General features: G+C 37.3%; 1 protein-coding gene across 5 annotated transcripts in view; it reads right to left on the bottom strand.

Annotated features, from left to right (window-relative positions):
- Positions 1-15,323, bottom strand: part of MYOM1 (myomesin 1) — an 80,847-nt gene that overhangs the window by 51,649 nt on the left and 13,875 nt on the right. For all 5 annotated transcript variants that reach the window (XM_048289482.1, XM_048289486.1, XM_048289483.1 and 2 more), the window contains exons 4-10: positions 11,917-12,127; positions 9,997-10,154; positions 6,290-6,382; positions 5,328-5,416; positions 5,142-5,201; positions 3,461-3,625; positions 2,714-2,875 (exon numbers count right to left, since the gene is read on the bottom strand). In XM_048289482.1, the coding sequence (XP_048145439.1) occupies positions 2,714-2,875; positions 3,461-3,625; positions 5,142-5,201; positions 5,328-5,416; positions 6,290-6,382; positions 9,997-10,154; positions 11,917-12,127 (938 nt within the window). The remainder of the gene's footprint in view (positions 1-2,713; positions 2,876-3,460; positions 3,626-5,141; positions 5,202-5,327; positions 5,417-6,289; positions 6,383-9,996; positions 10,155-11,916; positions 12,128-15,323) is intronic.

Below are 15,323 nucleotides of genomic sequence, written 5' to 3'. Positions count from 1 at the left end.
GTATTTTTCCTTTGAAGTGTTTACCACAAATCTGGGACTGCTGATGTTAAAGGGCCTTGACTCCAGCATCAGCTTCTGGACGTGTATTATCTAAAGCTTTAAAAAATAGAGCATAGTGCTGGGCACTGGGGAATTTTACTGTTTACACACAATCTGATTTGTGAGACAGTTTAATTTTCATGTAGAGAAAAAGAACCTTTGCAGGAAGAATCTGTGAAAGACTTTCAAATAAGAGATGTTGCTTCTCTGCAGAATAACATTGATTTGTACCATTCTGAGCTACTTCAAAAGAAGACCTAAGATGTATATACCTGAATAAAAATATTTTGCTAATAAATATTATTCAGATATTCTATACAAACCCCCAGAGTTCTTAAAAAGGTTTAATGTTTCAGGGCATTATAGGTTTTTGTTTTACACTACACAGTAATCTCTATTTTTCATGATTTTGACTTTCAGGAAAAAAATGCCTTATTAGAGCATTTAATATGCTTCATTACGTAAAACAGTAGTCTTCCAAAAATATATATCCCAGCCACACTTTACAGAGTCTTCTCTTATTGGCAGCGTAGCATCCCACGGAGCTTTTGAAGCTGTGCCAAAGTCGCCGAGTCCAGGTTCTAATTACAGGTAACTCGATGCATTTTAAGAAATGGTAACATAGAGAGTAAACCATCCAGTTAACATCACAAAATACTAAGAACATTAGTAGTAATAACAACAGTATGTCTTCAGTGATCTCTTTCTGAAAGGTTTTAATCGTCCATATTTACCACTTGACAGAACATGAGGTAACACAGTTTCTCTCCAAGACACTCTGGGAAACAGCTGGGAGAACCAGCACTGCTGATCAGCCTGTAGGAGGCTAGGATTTCATCCCTGCTAGCCTGCTGACAAATGATGACCTGTAACCATGGCAGAGGAGTCGCATATGCTCTCGAAGCCCATCTGAACATGTAACATTATGAGCCTCTCTTCCATTGATACACCGTGATTTCTGTGTGTGACACAAAAAGACACCTGCTCCAGCTAAAACACCAGAGCTGCCATTTAACACAAATCTGGCTACAGTTTGGGAGGAGCAATGAGGAATACAGTAGCCAACCAAGATTGTGGGGACCATTTAAATAGGAATGTCGAATATAATTAATGTAATTAGAATTTGGTAAACACACCCATTGGCTAGGAAGATACTCTGCTGAAAGGGGTGGTGGGCTCAGTCAGCTCACACCTGTGTTGCCAGAAGATGTAACAGGATTGAGGGTGATCATTTATTTATATGGCAGCACAATGTAAAGCAAATAAAGAAAGACGAGTCCTATTTCTTGTCAAGAAGCTCATTTCAATAGGTTCTTTCTTCAGGTGATGAAAACATCTGCTTCAGTTGTATTTTCTGAGCAGGTTGTTATCTCACACAGCTCTGCTGAACTTGGCAACAAGGAGCCATTCTGGGCATGGCCTCAGAGCCAAGAATTTCCAGAGCCTTTTGAATTAGCATTACACACTTCAGCTGCTTTTAGCAGCTGGGACAGATATAGAATCAGCACACAATGTGATAGCCATGGCTCCTTTTAAAGAAATAATTCTCAATGGATAGTCAATGAAGGTTTTGATGGTACAAGCAAACAACATTCACAAAAATAACATTTTAATTCTACTCTTTGCTTCATTATTTCAGAGAATCACACAATGGTTGAGATTGGCAGACAGCTACAGATATTGCCTAGTTTAGCCCCTGGCTCAAAGCAGAGTCAGCCAGAGCTGGTTGCCCAGGGCCATGTCAAATCAGGGTTTGGGTAACTCCAAGGACTGAGACTCCACAGCCTGTCTGGGTAACCTGTTCCAATGTTATTTTACTCCCCTCCATCAAGTACACATGGATAAACTCCTCCCATGATCTCTTTTCCAGGTTGAACAGTCCCAGCTCTCTCAGCCTTTCCTCATATTGAGAGATGCTCCAAGCTCTAAATCACCTTCACATCCCTTCAGTGGCCTCACTCCAGTGAGCCCATGTTTCTTTTGTATGGGGGATCCCAGAATTGGATCTAGCATTCTAGATGAGCCCCACCAGTGTTGAGTAGGTGGGAAGGGTCACCTCCTCAGCCTGCTGGCAATGCTTTTCCTAATGCAACCCAAGATGCCACTATCTTTCTTTGTGACAAGGGCATATGTTCACCTTGGTGTCCACCAGGATCCTTCCTGAAAAGCAGCTCTCCAGACAGACACCAGCACATACTGCTGCATGAGATTATGCTTCTCCAGGTGCAGATCTTTATGTTTCCCTTCCACTGTAGTGTTTCCCGCAATGTACATTAGAGAGAATCCCTCAAATGGCACACAAGATCTTGATAAAAATAGTGCAGTTTAGCTAGCAGTGGGATGGTTATAAACATACATTTTTAAGTTATTATGTGGATTTTTCCTCCTTATGACTTATGTTCAGAGTACTGAACATAATACCTTAAATTTCCTCCTCAGGATGTCAATGGAGTTTAGAAGTCTTCGGGCATGTGACACCAACGCCTGACACATGCATTGATTTTTTTCCAGAGATATTGACTGGAATCTATATTGTTAGAATCCATTAATAGGAAATTATTATTCTATTTTTATTGTTGGGAGTGGGGAAAGAACCTCAAATATCTGAGACTGATTTTGCCAACATGTTTTCCTCAGCTCTGTAGTGAGTCTTGTGCACAAGACAGTATCCTACCTCGAACAAAGACATAACTGCTGTACTCCTCATAGTACTCTCCCATCGCCACACGGAGGGTGTAGAGACCTTCGTCTTCCTTGTTTGCATGAGTCAGTGTTAAAGAAGCTCGCTCCCCACTCCACTGCATCTGGACCCATTTGGATGGTGTGATAAGAACACCTAGGAATTAGAGAGTTTCACCATGAGAACCAGCTGGATCTTCCCAGGAATAGATTCTGCAATGTGGAGAATGTATTGGAATAGCTTGGAAATACGAAAGAGACCACTCTTATTAGACAACATTCCCTCTTTGAAAACAGTCATAAATAATGTCTAATTCTGCTCCTTTGACAACTTTGCCTTTGATTTCAAAGCGCTACTTCAGAAAGCAATACTTTTTTATCAGCTGTTACACAACACTGTGCAACTACTTAAAAAATATCTTGGCGTATAAATAAAATAGTAAAAGCTATACGAGCTCTATAAATGGGCCACAGAGATGCTGGATCTGATAAAAATGCTTCTAATTTAAATTATTTTTAAGAAACAAAAAATCCCTAGAAGACATCTTCACAATGCTTTGTCAGTTTTCCGTGTTTTCACATCAAAATTCTAAATTTTGAAACAATTCTAGCTGAAAAAGAGTAAATATTACCATTGGAAAACCTGAGAAAATGATGACCAAATCATAACATTGACATGAGCTGAAATAAGTAAAGATTTACATGAATGAAGTTTGTATTTCTTCTTGTCAAACATTCTCACCATTTCTGTACCACTCAATATCTGGTTTGAAGCGCTTGATATCAGGATTGATTACAACTGTGCAGCCCAGACTCATTGTCTCGCCTTCTCTCCCAAAGGCTACATCAAACTTGTCGACAAAGCTGATTTCAAACCTGGAAGCATAGCCACGAGGGGTAACGGCAACTGTATAAAAGAAAAAAAATCTGGTTTTCTTTCCTTCTGTGACAAGAGTAGGAAGAAAAAGTATTCAGTGATTATGAATATGGTCCCACGTAAAGTTCAAGGTATAAAGAGGAACAATATGTATATTAAGTCATCATCTTCAGAGATAATTGCAGTGTTGGATAATACAAGCCCTTTCTATCACAGAGAATCAACTATTTCTTTATTCATACAATTCTAGTTCTTACCTTGATTTCATTTTAGCAGGGAGAGGCTTCTGCAGAATTTAATTTCAGAATTTTCAAAATTTCAAATCTGGTGTTTTATCATAAGGTTTGATTTATACACTTAAAAAGATTTCTATTTGTGATTAATTATTTATTCAGGTCAAGTTGATCTTTAGCTTATATGGTTCTTCTCTTTTCTCATTTAAACTTCTCGCTCTATCTCAGAGCAGTCATGTGTCCATTCAGCCTTTGTTTTTGTAGGCTAGTAAGCCTTTGTGGGGACTACTATCAATATAAAATTAGGTCTCCAATCCCCCAGGCATTCAGGTAGCCTGTGTCTATACTTGTTCCTGAATTTATCTCTCCTAATGCTGTGTGTCCCAAGTTATGCAGTTTTCCAGACAGAATACCTAAGTGCCTTTCATTTGTACCTCACATACATGGCAGAGGGGCTTCCATGTTTGTTTTGAAAGCAGCTCAGCTGATAAAACCACACTTTCCTTTTATGCAACTAGCCTACACTGATAACTCTCCCTGTAATCAATGAATATATGCAAATCGTGATCTTTCTTTCTCATAACCGAGTGATAGATCCCAAATTTTATTGGAAATATATGGCCTTGCATTATGCAATGCTGTACATAATCTTGTATCTATAATTTCAGAGCTTTGGTATATAAATGCCAGCTAGTATGCCTTTGTAGAATATCTGGGATCCTAAGTCTAGAAGTCTCATCTGTCAAACCTTTCATGGGGTTCCTAGGGCACCTTCACCCCCTTGGCATACATGGGTGGATTTTCTTATCACCATGGAAGCATGGATGCAAAATTGTTAAAATGTGAGGTTCTCAGGTAAAATGCACTACAGTTTTTACCTTGATATATCCCAAATAGTCTCACTGGGTTCTGAGTATTTAATCTTTTCTATGCATTTTCTGTGCATTTTCACAGCTTATGAAATCAGATAAGCAGCAGACAACAATTAAGTCACCTACTCTATGTAGGCTCATGCTTCCCCATGCCATGTTTTACATACTGCAAAAGAGGAAGTGTCTCTCTCTCTGACAGATTCTATTTCATAATGAAGTACAATATTAACAGGATGTTTCTTATATAAGCCAACAGACCTAGAAGGCAATGCCATTTTCCCCTGCTAGTGAGGCTAACACCATCTGAAATTGTAGAGCTCCACACCCTTGTAAATCAGACCTGCTTCTTTTTAAAATAATGTTACTAAATATTCTGCTTAGTCATGTGTCATGATGTCACAGCTATAAATGGAAGTGTCAAAGAAACATATTGTAACTTACATGGAGAGAGGGAAAGATTTCTAGAATGCAAAAGACTTGCATCAATTTCTCCTTTGTACCCTACACAGAAAAAGACAAAATTGGTCACTATCACCAAGAGGTAAAGGCTCTGAGAGCCACAAAAGCAAAACTGGTAATGTGCATCTTAACAAAAAAAAGCCTTGAAGGAAATATTTTGCAACCTACTCTTTACCACGAGGGAAGCGTAAACAGAAACTTCTCCTTTAACATTCATAGCAGAGGCATGATACTGGGCAGTGTCATCAAATTCACACCTGAAATTATAGAAATGATTAGGCAGAGCACCCATTTACTCCTTGGCATAGCCTCTCCAATGTTTTAGATTAAGGAAACCCTCAGAAATCTGGGTAAAATCTATAAAGTAAAAGCCTGTGAGACAGACATACTGGACACTGAACACTGGATGGATTGTAACCATTAAGTTTTTCTCAGTGTTAAACCTCAGTGTTTAAAATAAATCACAGATTTGAAATTGGGAATGCAGTATAAGTAGGAAAAACTCTCTGATAGTATTAATGTCTAATTTACTGTCTTCTATGAAGTGATGCCTAACATGGAACTTGTAGAAATGGTAGATTTCAAACAATACTTTCAAATGGCACCTGGCAGTATATCAGTTGTCAAATCCAGGTTGTTGTTGATTAGGTCTCATGTTTGCAATGTTTGTAATGCAAAGTGAGTGCAAAAATTTCCCATTTGGAAGATGAGTACTGTTAAAGATATTTCTTGTGTGTAAGTGAGGACATCTCAGTTCTGTTCCTCATGTCAGTAAGAATTGTAAGTTTTGTTATACTTGAAAAACAGTTAACTCACATGTTTTTACATGTTTAACTGTACTCATCACCAGACAGATGGAAAAAGTAGTCATAAATGTCCCACGTTTCTGACTCAGCCATAAATAGAATATCCAGATAAATAATCCAGATAAATAGCTCAGGTAAATTTCATGTCCTCTACTGAGGTAGACTAGAACTGCTTCAACATTTAGTAGACAGCATTCACCACAGCTGATATCACCTGACTTGATATCTCTTGATCCCAAAGAGGTATGTTCACATTTTGCAGGTCTCACTTTACAGCAACATTTCAGATCAAGCTTTTTGTTAAATTATTAAATATTTCCTTACTCGGTAATCTCCAGGGAGTGCAGCCCATATCGACTTTGAATGATATACTTGCCAGGGTGAGCCTGTACATCAATGGGCACGTTATTTTTGTACCTATGGAAAAGCAAAGAAGCAGTATGTCACAAAGAGAAGTCATTCTATGCTTTAAAAGGTCAAGTGCTTGATATTTGAAGTAGAACATCAGCTTCTGCATGTTTCTCCTAGATAAACTGTATTCTAACTCCCTGGGAAGACATTAAATATCTTTGGAAGTGTAACCTTTCTCTCTTTCTCTTTGACCTGCCCCAGGTAGATTTTATTCTCAAATTAAAAGAAGAAAATAGTCTCGAGTGGGATGAAAATCAGTTCATATTACCATGAACTTCACGTTAGTACTTGTAAAGGAAAGGAGGAGTCTCATGAGCAACATCTCAGAGTTTTGTAAATTGCAAATAAAAATTCTGTAGCCTCCTTTCTTACTAGCTATCAAAAACATTTTGTTTGGTTTGCATATTTGACCTACTTTTAAAACCTTCATATACACAAAAAATGTTAGGTAGAAATTTAACTTATTTGTTTACTTGCAATTTAACAGAGTCAGACTGGCATACACTTTGACTGTTTTCTGGCACAGATAGGAGAACTTTACTGTTCAAAATTCCCCGTACATCATTTGAAGGAATGAATGAACCAGTATGAATGATCAGTAGTGAGCTGGTACTGTTAATTTCAGAATTTATATAAGACAGCTTGAAACTCACATAGTGGAAGAACAATGGTGCATGAGAAATTCTTCCTCTTCAATTGTTGCATAAAATATCACTCATTCTGGACAATACATGGTGTAATCAAGTAAATGTTTGAGTGAATCCTGTCTTAAGCAGGCACTGGAAATATGTAAAAAACTGGCAATAGAAGTCTAATAAAGAAGTTGCCCTCTGAATTGTATTCAGTACATTTGGCATTGATTTCAGGTCCATAAAGAAAAAATGTTTCCTAAGAGAGTGTCCTACTTTAGCATAGCTTTCCTTGTTCTCCATAAGGTATATATATATATAAAGGAAGTGGAATGATAAAGGATGATAGATGAAAGTATCTTCACCTTTTACTCTGACGTAGTTTAAACAAATCTTTCTCCTCACAACAGATAACTAGACAAAGAGGTTTGCTTCTAAATTTCAGATTTTATATTTTAAACCTTTCATGATTTTCAGTCAGGAAAGGGAACTAGTCTGGTGCCAGTGGCTTGCTACACTTCACCAAAGAAATCAGTAATTAATGATTTTATTTGCACCAAGAATATTATTAGTTGAATATATCTCAAGATGAAGCTATATCCACAATAAATCTGAAAACTGTCTTTCAGCACCATCAGCATTGTACAGTAAAGAATATTTCCCTGGCTACAAATATTTGGGCATAGTCATACACTGGGAGTTTTCCAAGCATTTAAGTAAGGACCATAAACCCCAATGCTTTTCATCCTGATCTTCCTCTCAGCAAAATGTCTGTGAAAAGGGGCTCAGTGCAGGGCAGTACTCTCTATTCTGCACATCAATCATTTGCAGAGATGCCTGACCTCATTTATCTATTATCCTGGCTTAGGCAAAGAATAATACAAGAACCCAGCAAGAGTAATACATTCAGCACCACTCTTCACCTCATCTGTGAGCTGGTGCCCCCCAGACCAATCTGCCTGGGAACATCAGGGCATCTTTATATTACATCCAGTGTGTCAATATTTTAGAAAATCAAATAATGCCATCAGTTTGTAATATTTTCCAGGGAATATGCAATCCTGTAAACAGGACTTAACTCCACAGTATCTTTATATTTCCTCCAAAGGGCTGGGCAACCCTTGGATCCTATGGCAGCCAAGTTGTTTGGCAGCACAGGGTGCTGTGTAGAAACAAGCTTTAACTGAGTCATGCCAGTAGCAAGAAGACTTTCACTTCTTTTGTCTTCATTATCAGGTTAGTAAAAATTAATTGATTCAATTTTTGCTTAATTATATTCATCTGTAGAAAGAATGGGGCTCGTATTAGAAGGACCACTTGTTATTTCTGGAAATGCAAATTCCAGAGCAGCCAAGTCATTAGCTAATGTGGGACTGCGACCTCCCACTGTCATTAGGCACTGATAGTTTATGCTTTCTGCTACTGGTTTCAAATGTCCTGGGTTTTCCATGTGCTTTTTTTCTCCAAGGGAGTCAGAACAGCTGCATCAGGCAGTAAGCTTTTCTTTAGAGAAAGTTCATAAAGCTTTGTAGTTTTTCAGGCACAGCATGAAAAGATCTTCATTGCTTATACAAAGAATGACTGCTTGCAATATTCTACTGAAATTTTGCTTGTAGGGCTGAATGACAGCTGACAGATCCAGGTCAGCACTGTTCTATATCTTAGAGCAAAGACACCTGCTGAAATGGATGTGAACTCTTCTTTTTATTTTTCCATTAGTAGCCTGTGGCAAACTGAAATCCCTTTGGAACTCAGATGTACAGTAAAATGATGTATTAATTTCCACCATCCACATTTAGCACTTAGATGAAAGACTGTTTCACAGTGAGAGCAACGGCAGACAGCTGAAGGCTCAGTTTAACCATGTCAGGTTTTGGGGATAAGGTGAATCTCAACCAAAGCGAAAATGACCCAGCTCTTGAATTCTTGGGTAGGACTCAGGTTACAGAGCTGGATTACAGCCATGAGCGTAGCTGACCATTGCTTATATCCAGCTGAGACCAGATCTGAAGGGTTTGTTTGGAATCCTCTCCAGGAGGAACGTGAACACAGGGCACTTGCAACCCTTACAGGATGGGAAAACTCTGCCCATGCAGAGCCTGGCTATCAATTGTCAGAGTCTAAGGAGAGAGATCAGTGACTTTGTGGACTCAGCTCTGGCCTGTTAACACACCTCTTAGTAGCAATTTTTGACAAGCCCTGAGATTAAGGTTTTTAAGACCTAAATAAATGCAGAGTCCCTTAAGCAATTCAATTAGCAAATTGCCATATATGATTATCACATAACATTTTGATATACTAGATGTTTTCCTTCCAATTCAGCATATTCTGTGATTCTGTAAAATTTTCCAAGAGACTGCAAAGCTTTCAGCTTATTTGGATGGTTCCAGATCTACCTGACATCATTGACTTCAAACACTGACGATGTGTCTGCTATGAATACGTCACCATTATTGAGATTTCACAGCATCTCCAGGGGATTTCAGTTTCATGGAGATTCAGTACTATAACTGCTCAGCTGCCAAGAAGTTTGCTAGTGACCAAAGCCTGCTTTAATGCTTCAGGGACATTCGTGTCATTTATAGACTAAAGACAACTATTTGGAAAACATTGCTAGAGATAGTATGATAGATTAAACTATTATTTTTCCTTAATCATTGACAGAAGGAATATATTTGATGTCTCTACTAAATAATAAAAAAAAAAAATCTATGTATTCCTAGTGCTGTCACAAAAATATTTTAAATATTATTATATTAATTTACTATAACAACAATATATAATTATTTTTGTTATTATTATTACTTCATTTTAATATTTTGTTCTTTTCCTGTACAATGTGACTTGAAAGGTGTTAGACAGGCCTGTCATGAGTGCCTGATTTTTTTTTTTTAATTTAACTTACATCTTTTCAGCAAAATGACTACATTCACTGAGATGACTTCAGATTCTGGTAAGTGGTGCCTTTCAGTGCCAGGGATACAAACTTACCATGTAACACGGGGTGCTGGCCAGCCAGCCACGGAACAATTAAATCTAACATTTTCCTTTTCCCAGATAGTGTGGGAACGAGGCTCAATGATAAACTCAGGAGGATGTAAGAGTTTATCTTGATTCAACTTTTTATGGAATGCCTGAGTGTCTTCTAGCTGGAAAAGAAACATTTCATTATAAATTTGATTATAACAGCAATTAGAAGCGGAAATTATTAACACCCTCTGCCCCCCAAAAAAAGTGCAAAAACCCCTGCAATTTTTATTTAAAAGTCCAAACAGACATACTTAATGTATTTATCTCACCTGGACACAGAAAACAAAGTTTTCATTTTCTGGAAGTTCTCCTTCCAAAATAACTAGATTTGATTTTAGAGGGCTTTTCCCCTCAAAACTATTCTAAATAAAATAATTTTCCACATTTAATTACCTATTTATTATTTTAAATACAGAGTGAAGGTGAAATAGGCCTGAAACTCAGATGTCTTCTGTACTTTTGCTGTAATGCAAGACTGTCTATGCCTAGATCATCTCTGACAGAACTACTCTCAAATCTTTCCTCTTTCATCCTCCCAGGTAATTAGTTCAACTGCTTGACTATCCACAGAGCTGGAAAAAACTCCCAATATGAATCTGACTTTCTGCAAACTAAACTATTTATTTTCTGCCTTAACTTTTACAAATATGGAGAATTATAGGTCCCTGTATTCAGATTATTAAAAGAGGACATTTAGCAATACCAGTTTTCTTTACAATGGTTTCTCAGTCCTGGACAGGTTTTATTTGTCTTCAACATTCATCAGACAGTGACTGTTCCTTATCATAGGTCCAACAGACTCCAACACAATCAAATAACTGCTCCTTATGTGTTACTGATAATACTCTAGATCGGCATTTGTTTTACAACATTAAATTATAACATTTATTGACATTAAATCGACTGGTGTTAAATTTGTGACCTTTTATAACTCTCAGATCCTGAGAGACTTCTACTTAGCCAGGCATTGGTCATTTACTTGATCTTTTCCTTCTGTGTGTAGTAATTTCCATTGGTTGTTATCAAATTTCACCCTTACTGTTTCTCAATTTTTGAGATGATGTTGAATTTTTTACCTTGTCCTTGGAAGTGTTTATACCCTTTCCAACCTTATGTCATAAGGATATTTTATAAGCATATCACCAATTCTTCTGCTTAAAACAATAAATAATAAAATATAGTAATAGTATGGCATAGTAATATAAGTAGCATAGTAATAGAAATAAAGAAATACATTTGCACTTACATGTTCTGGCAGTCTGGTCACAACATATTTGTAACTATGCTCTGAGTATTATTTTTTAAGAAGTTGGACAATAATGCACACAATTAAAGATCCAGTTCCAGATGTTCCTCCCTAATTTACACCTAATTTACACCCAATGATTAAAACTCCAGAGTGGACACTTTGTGCAAGCTTGTTCTCAGGCCATAAAAGTCCAGAAATTACCCATTCACCTACTTACGACCAAGATATCTATCTATATATATATATATACAGATATATATGGAGATAGATAGATAGATATATATATACAGGCACCTTTACTCTTTGCCCAGCAGCTGCCTCATGAAGGTGTGGGCATGGTCAAAGAGCCTTCCCTGGTCCCCTACTCTGTCCTTTTCTCTCAGCACAACAGAAACATTCCTGGTGTCTGCCTCAGGCATAGCGCCTCTTTCCTTATCCATTTGATACCTAGATAACAAGGCTTTTAAGTAATTCAAAAGATTTCCATTGAAAGTACTTTGGTTAATTACTACCATTATTGCAATTGCCTGTGGAGTAAGTCAGGGCCCTGGTGTGCTAGGCACTTTACAAACACCAAACAAAAAAAGGCTCCTTTTCTTTTGCAGCTTAAGTGTTCATTGCTACTCTTTTACCGTTTTCTTCATGGCCACACGTTCAGCAGACTCCCGGATCGCTACTTTCCTTGACTTTTTTTCATGATGCTCCTCTTCAGAAGTTGTCTTGGCCACCTTGCTGACGCTAACTCCTTCACCTGTGGCAAAAAGGTTCCTCTTGGCAACGTATGCAGCACTTTCTTTAATTCTCTCTTCTTCAGTGTCTGTGATACCACTGATATTCACTTCTCTGAAAGAGTTTTTAAAAAGCAGAATCCCATTGGTAAATGCTGAGAACATGTTCCATTTGTACTTGCTACCAAATTAGCCACTACAGAGGCCAACACTCTTCTGCTACTACAGTCTCATATGTATTCAAAGCAGAAACGTGGAAGGGGTTCTGCAGAAAGACTGAGTATTTCACTGTCAAAAGTCTTGGCCATTTTCAGTGCCTCTCCCTCTAAACATGCCATACACATTTTCAGTTTAACCATGATCCTACTGTGTTTTTTCATCTCCATCACTATAAAGATGAGTGTAAGGCATAGCCACAGATCTTCAGTTATTAACTTACAGCTGCAGTGTTCATACCAAGACTGCCAAAGGGGCAGGAGGTAATTGTAGCTGTATAACAATGTCCTCATTTGGGATTTATAAACCCCCCCATATAACTGTAGATAACAAAAAGTTCTCTTCTTTCATAGAAAATTCAATCCTATATTGCTTTCAGGAAGATAATTAAGGATTTTCTTGAAGCCTCCTCTACAGGCTTTGTACAGAGGTGAGACACAAAGAACTCCCAGTGGGTGCAATCCTGTTTCCATACTCACATGTGGATGTACCATTAAAACCGTATTGTTTTGGCACTGTCAGGACATTACAGCTGCTGTAGTAGTACATATACAGTGAGAGCTCCTTTGTGAGAAACAGGGGAGTAGAAACTTCCACAGGCATTAATGAGTTTGATTTACAGCCCTGGAAAGAGCTTGGGTTGATGTAATGATAAAGGTATACAGATGTTAAGCAGAAGGATTATAAACTTATGTTTCTATAGTTATAAGTAAGAATATGTACTGGGTGATATGGTGAAGGGTTTTTAAGTATAGTAATGTGATTTTATAGTTTAAGTTAAGAATTCAGATGTTATAATAGAAGTATATGTGTGTATGTGAGCTAGCAAGTTATTGATTGTGGAACAGACGCAACGCAGTAAAAAGAACCAAAGGTGACAGGTTATAAAGTCAAAACAAAGCTTTGTGTTAATTGCTTATTGGACCAAAAAGTTATAAATTGCCATGTAACTTTGAAAGTTGTGACTGTCTTCAGTTAGGGCGACTTGTTACTAAATACACGGCCTCTGAGACTGATGCCTTGTTTGATTTCTCAAGTAATAAATCGTGATAACCATGACTGTCCCATCTCTTAAATAAGGCACCGACATTCCTTGACTTAAGAAGAAGCATTAATATCCTCCTGGTGAATTTAGTAACTTTAAGGGAACATTAGATAGCACACTGAAGTCAAATTCTGTTTAAATTCTCATTAAGTGCCCGTCTTGCAAGCACTATAGAAACATCACCTCTGTTTCTAGAGTGCACTCAAGCACAGCCTCTCTTTTATCATAAAACACTTACTACTACTACAAAGCAAAAATATTAGGAAGAATGATGTTTTTTCTGTTTTCTTTAAGATTGCATTTGATAGCAGATCTCAATACTCAAAAAATTTGGATTAGCTCAGAATTAACTGTCCAGCCCTTTATCTATGAAGTCAATTCAGTGAGATGTAAGACAGTCAAGCAGTGGAATGTGCTGTAAACTTAATTACATTTAAAAACTGCTGGAAAGACTAAAAATCTTACTTAAGAGTACAGAGCTTTGACCACCCTCAAACTCAACTTCCTGTGTTTCAATCTGCTTTAAGAGGATGATCCTTAAAAAATCAGTGGAACGATAGATTCCTTCCACTTAGGCACATGCCCCCATAAATATCACCTGAAGCTGCAGATATATGGAGGAGGTTTTTGAAAAATCAGTTTAATGAATATGGATATGAATATAGCTATCTACATTCATTTTAAATTAATCCATGGCATTTTTCTTCAAAGGCAAACTGATACTATTTCCTCCTTAATTACAGTAGTTAAGATATCAGCAACTTCACAGTATGGACTGGTTTCTCAAGGCATTAAGCATCTTTTGGGAACTGATGAATATCCTCTGACTAATATAGAACTCATCCTAGTCATCTGCAGTTGTAATCCCCAGATGCTTTTGATCAACAGTATTAAATATTTAGATTTTCTAATAATTTCTCCCTGTTATACTCTTCCCAGATCAAAGAGAAACATGTTCCCTGAAATGACAAATGCACTAAACCAGCAAACCATACCATTTAAGAATTGATTTTACAGTCAAGTCTCGAGGGTTTCAGTAGAAAACCCTTTTCAAACAGTTGCAACCCAATGCAACTCTGAATGGCACACACAAAATATAATTTTAAGGGTATCTACCAACTACAGTCCTTTGGCATAGGTTTATTAGTGATTGCAAATAGTTCCATGAGCCACATTCAGTAACTTCAGCACTTAGGGCATTTCATTAAGCTCTGGGTGTTTTATTGTCTAGAATACTGTCTGGCTGTCCATAATTTTCTCTTGCAAGGATTAGCCCAGGTGTTTAAGAGGATCAGTTGCAAAGTGAATAATCTGAGAAAAGTAGCTTTTCTACAGCAGAACCTGAGGGTTCTGAAGTAGAACTAAATAATGGAAATGGTGACACATCGCTGAAGGTCACCCAGCTCCAACCAACCCATGGAGAGATGATCTTTATAAATAACTATTCCTTTTAACAGCTATCTTCCCATGGGAAACAACACATCAGTTTCACAGGGGAATTTGGGAATGACATACAGCATGCACATGGTTCAATGGGCTTCAGCTGTTATCCTTCAAACAAAAATAAATATCTGACAGGAATGTGGCATGCAACTTCTGCAGTCTTGGCATGTGGTCATGAGCATGATACCAACAGAAGAAAGCCTAAACCAGATACCATCTCATGCCATGTTGAGTTGAGCACTCTAACAACCATCATATGCTCTTTTTAACTAATTAAAAAAAAAAAAAAAAAAAAAATCCCAAAACAAAAATAAAACTTTCTGGATCATTTCAGTGGCAGAAAAGCACACACAACTTTCTGAATTGCCGTATGCAAAAAGTAAGATTGATACCAACAAAAAAAAAAAAAAAGAAGAATAACAGTGTTGTAAGAATCTGACAGTATCTTTTAATGTATGATCCCAAAATATTGCACAGACACAAATAAATGAAACTATGCACCATCACATGGAGTTAGATATTATTTTATGCATTAAAAACCAAAATTAAATTATTTCTTAAGATTTGTTAAGATGTTAACATGATGGGCTAAGATCCCAGAGGCCTG

Source organism: Corvus hawaiiensis, chromosome 30, assembly GCF_020740725.1.
Source record: "Corvus hawaiiensis isolate bCorHaw1 chromosome 30, bCorHaw1.pri.cur, whole genome shotgun sequence".
Classification (NCBI taxonomy): Eukaryota; Metazoa; Chordata; class Aves; order Passeriformes; family Corvidae; genus Corvus; species Corvus hawaiiensis.
The sequence above is the reverse complement of the archived record's forward strand: the minus strand, read 5'-3'. Positions and strand labels throughout refer to the sequence as shown.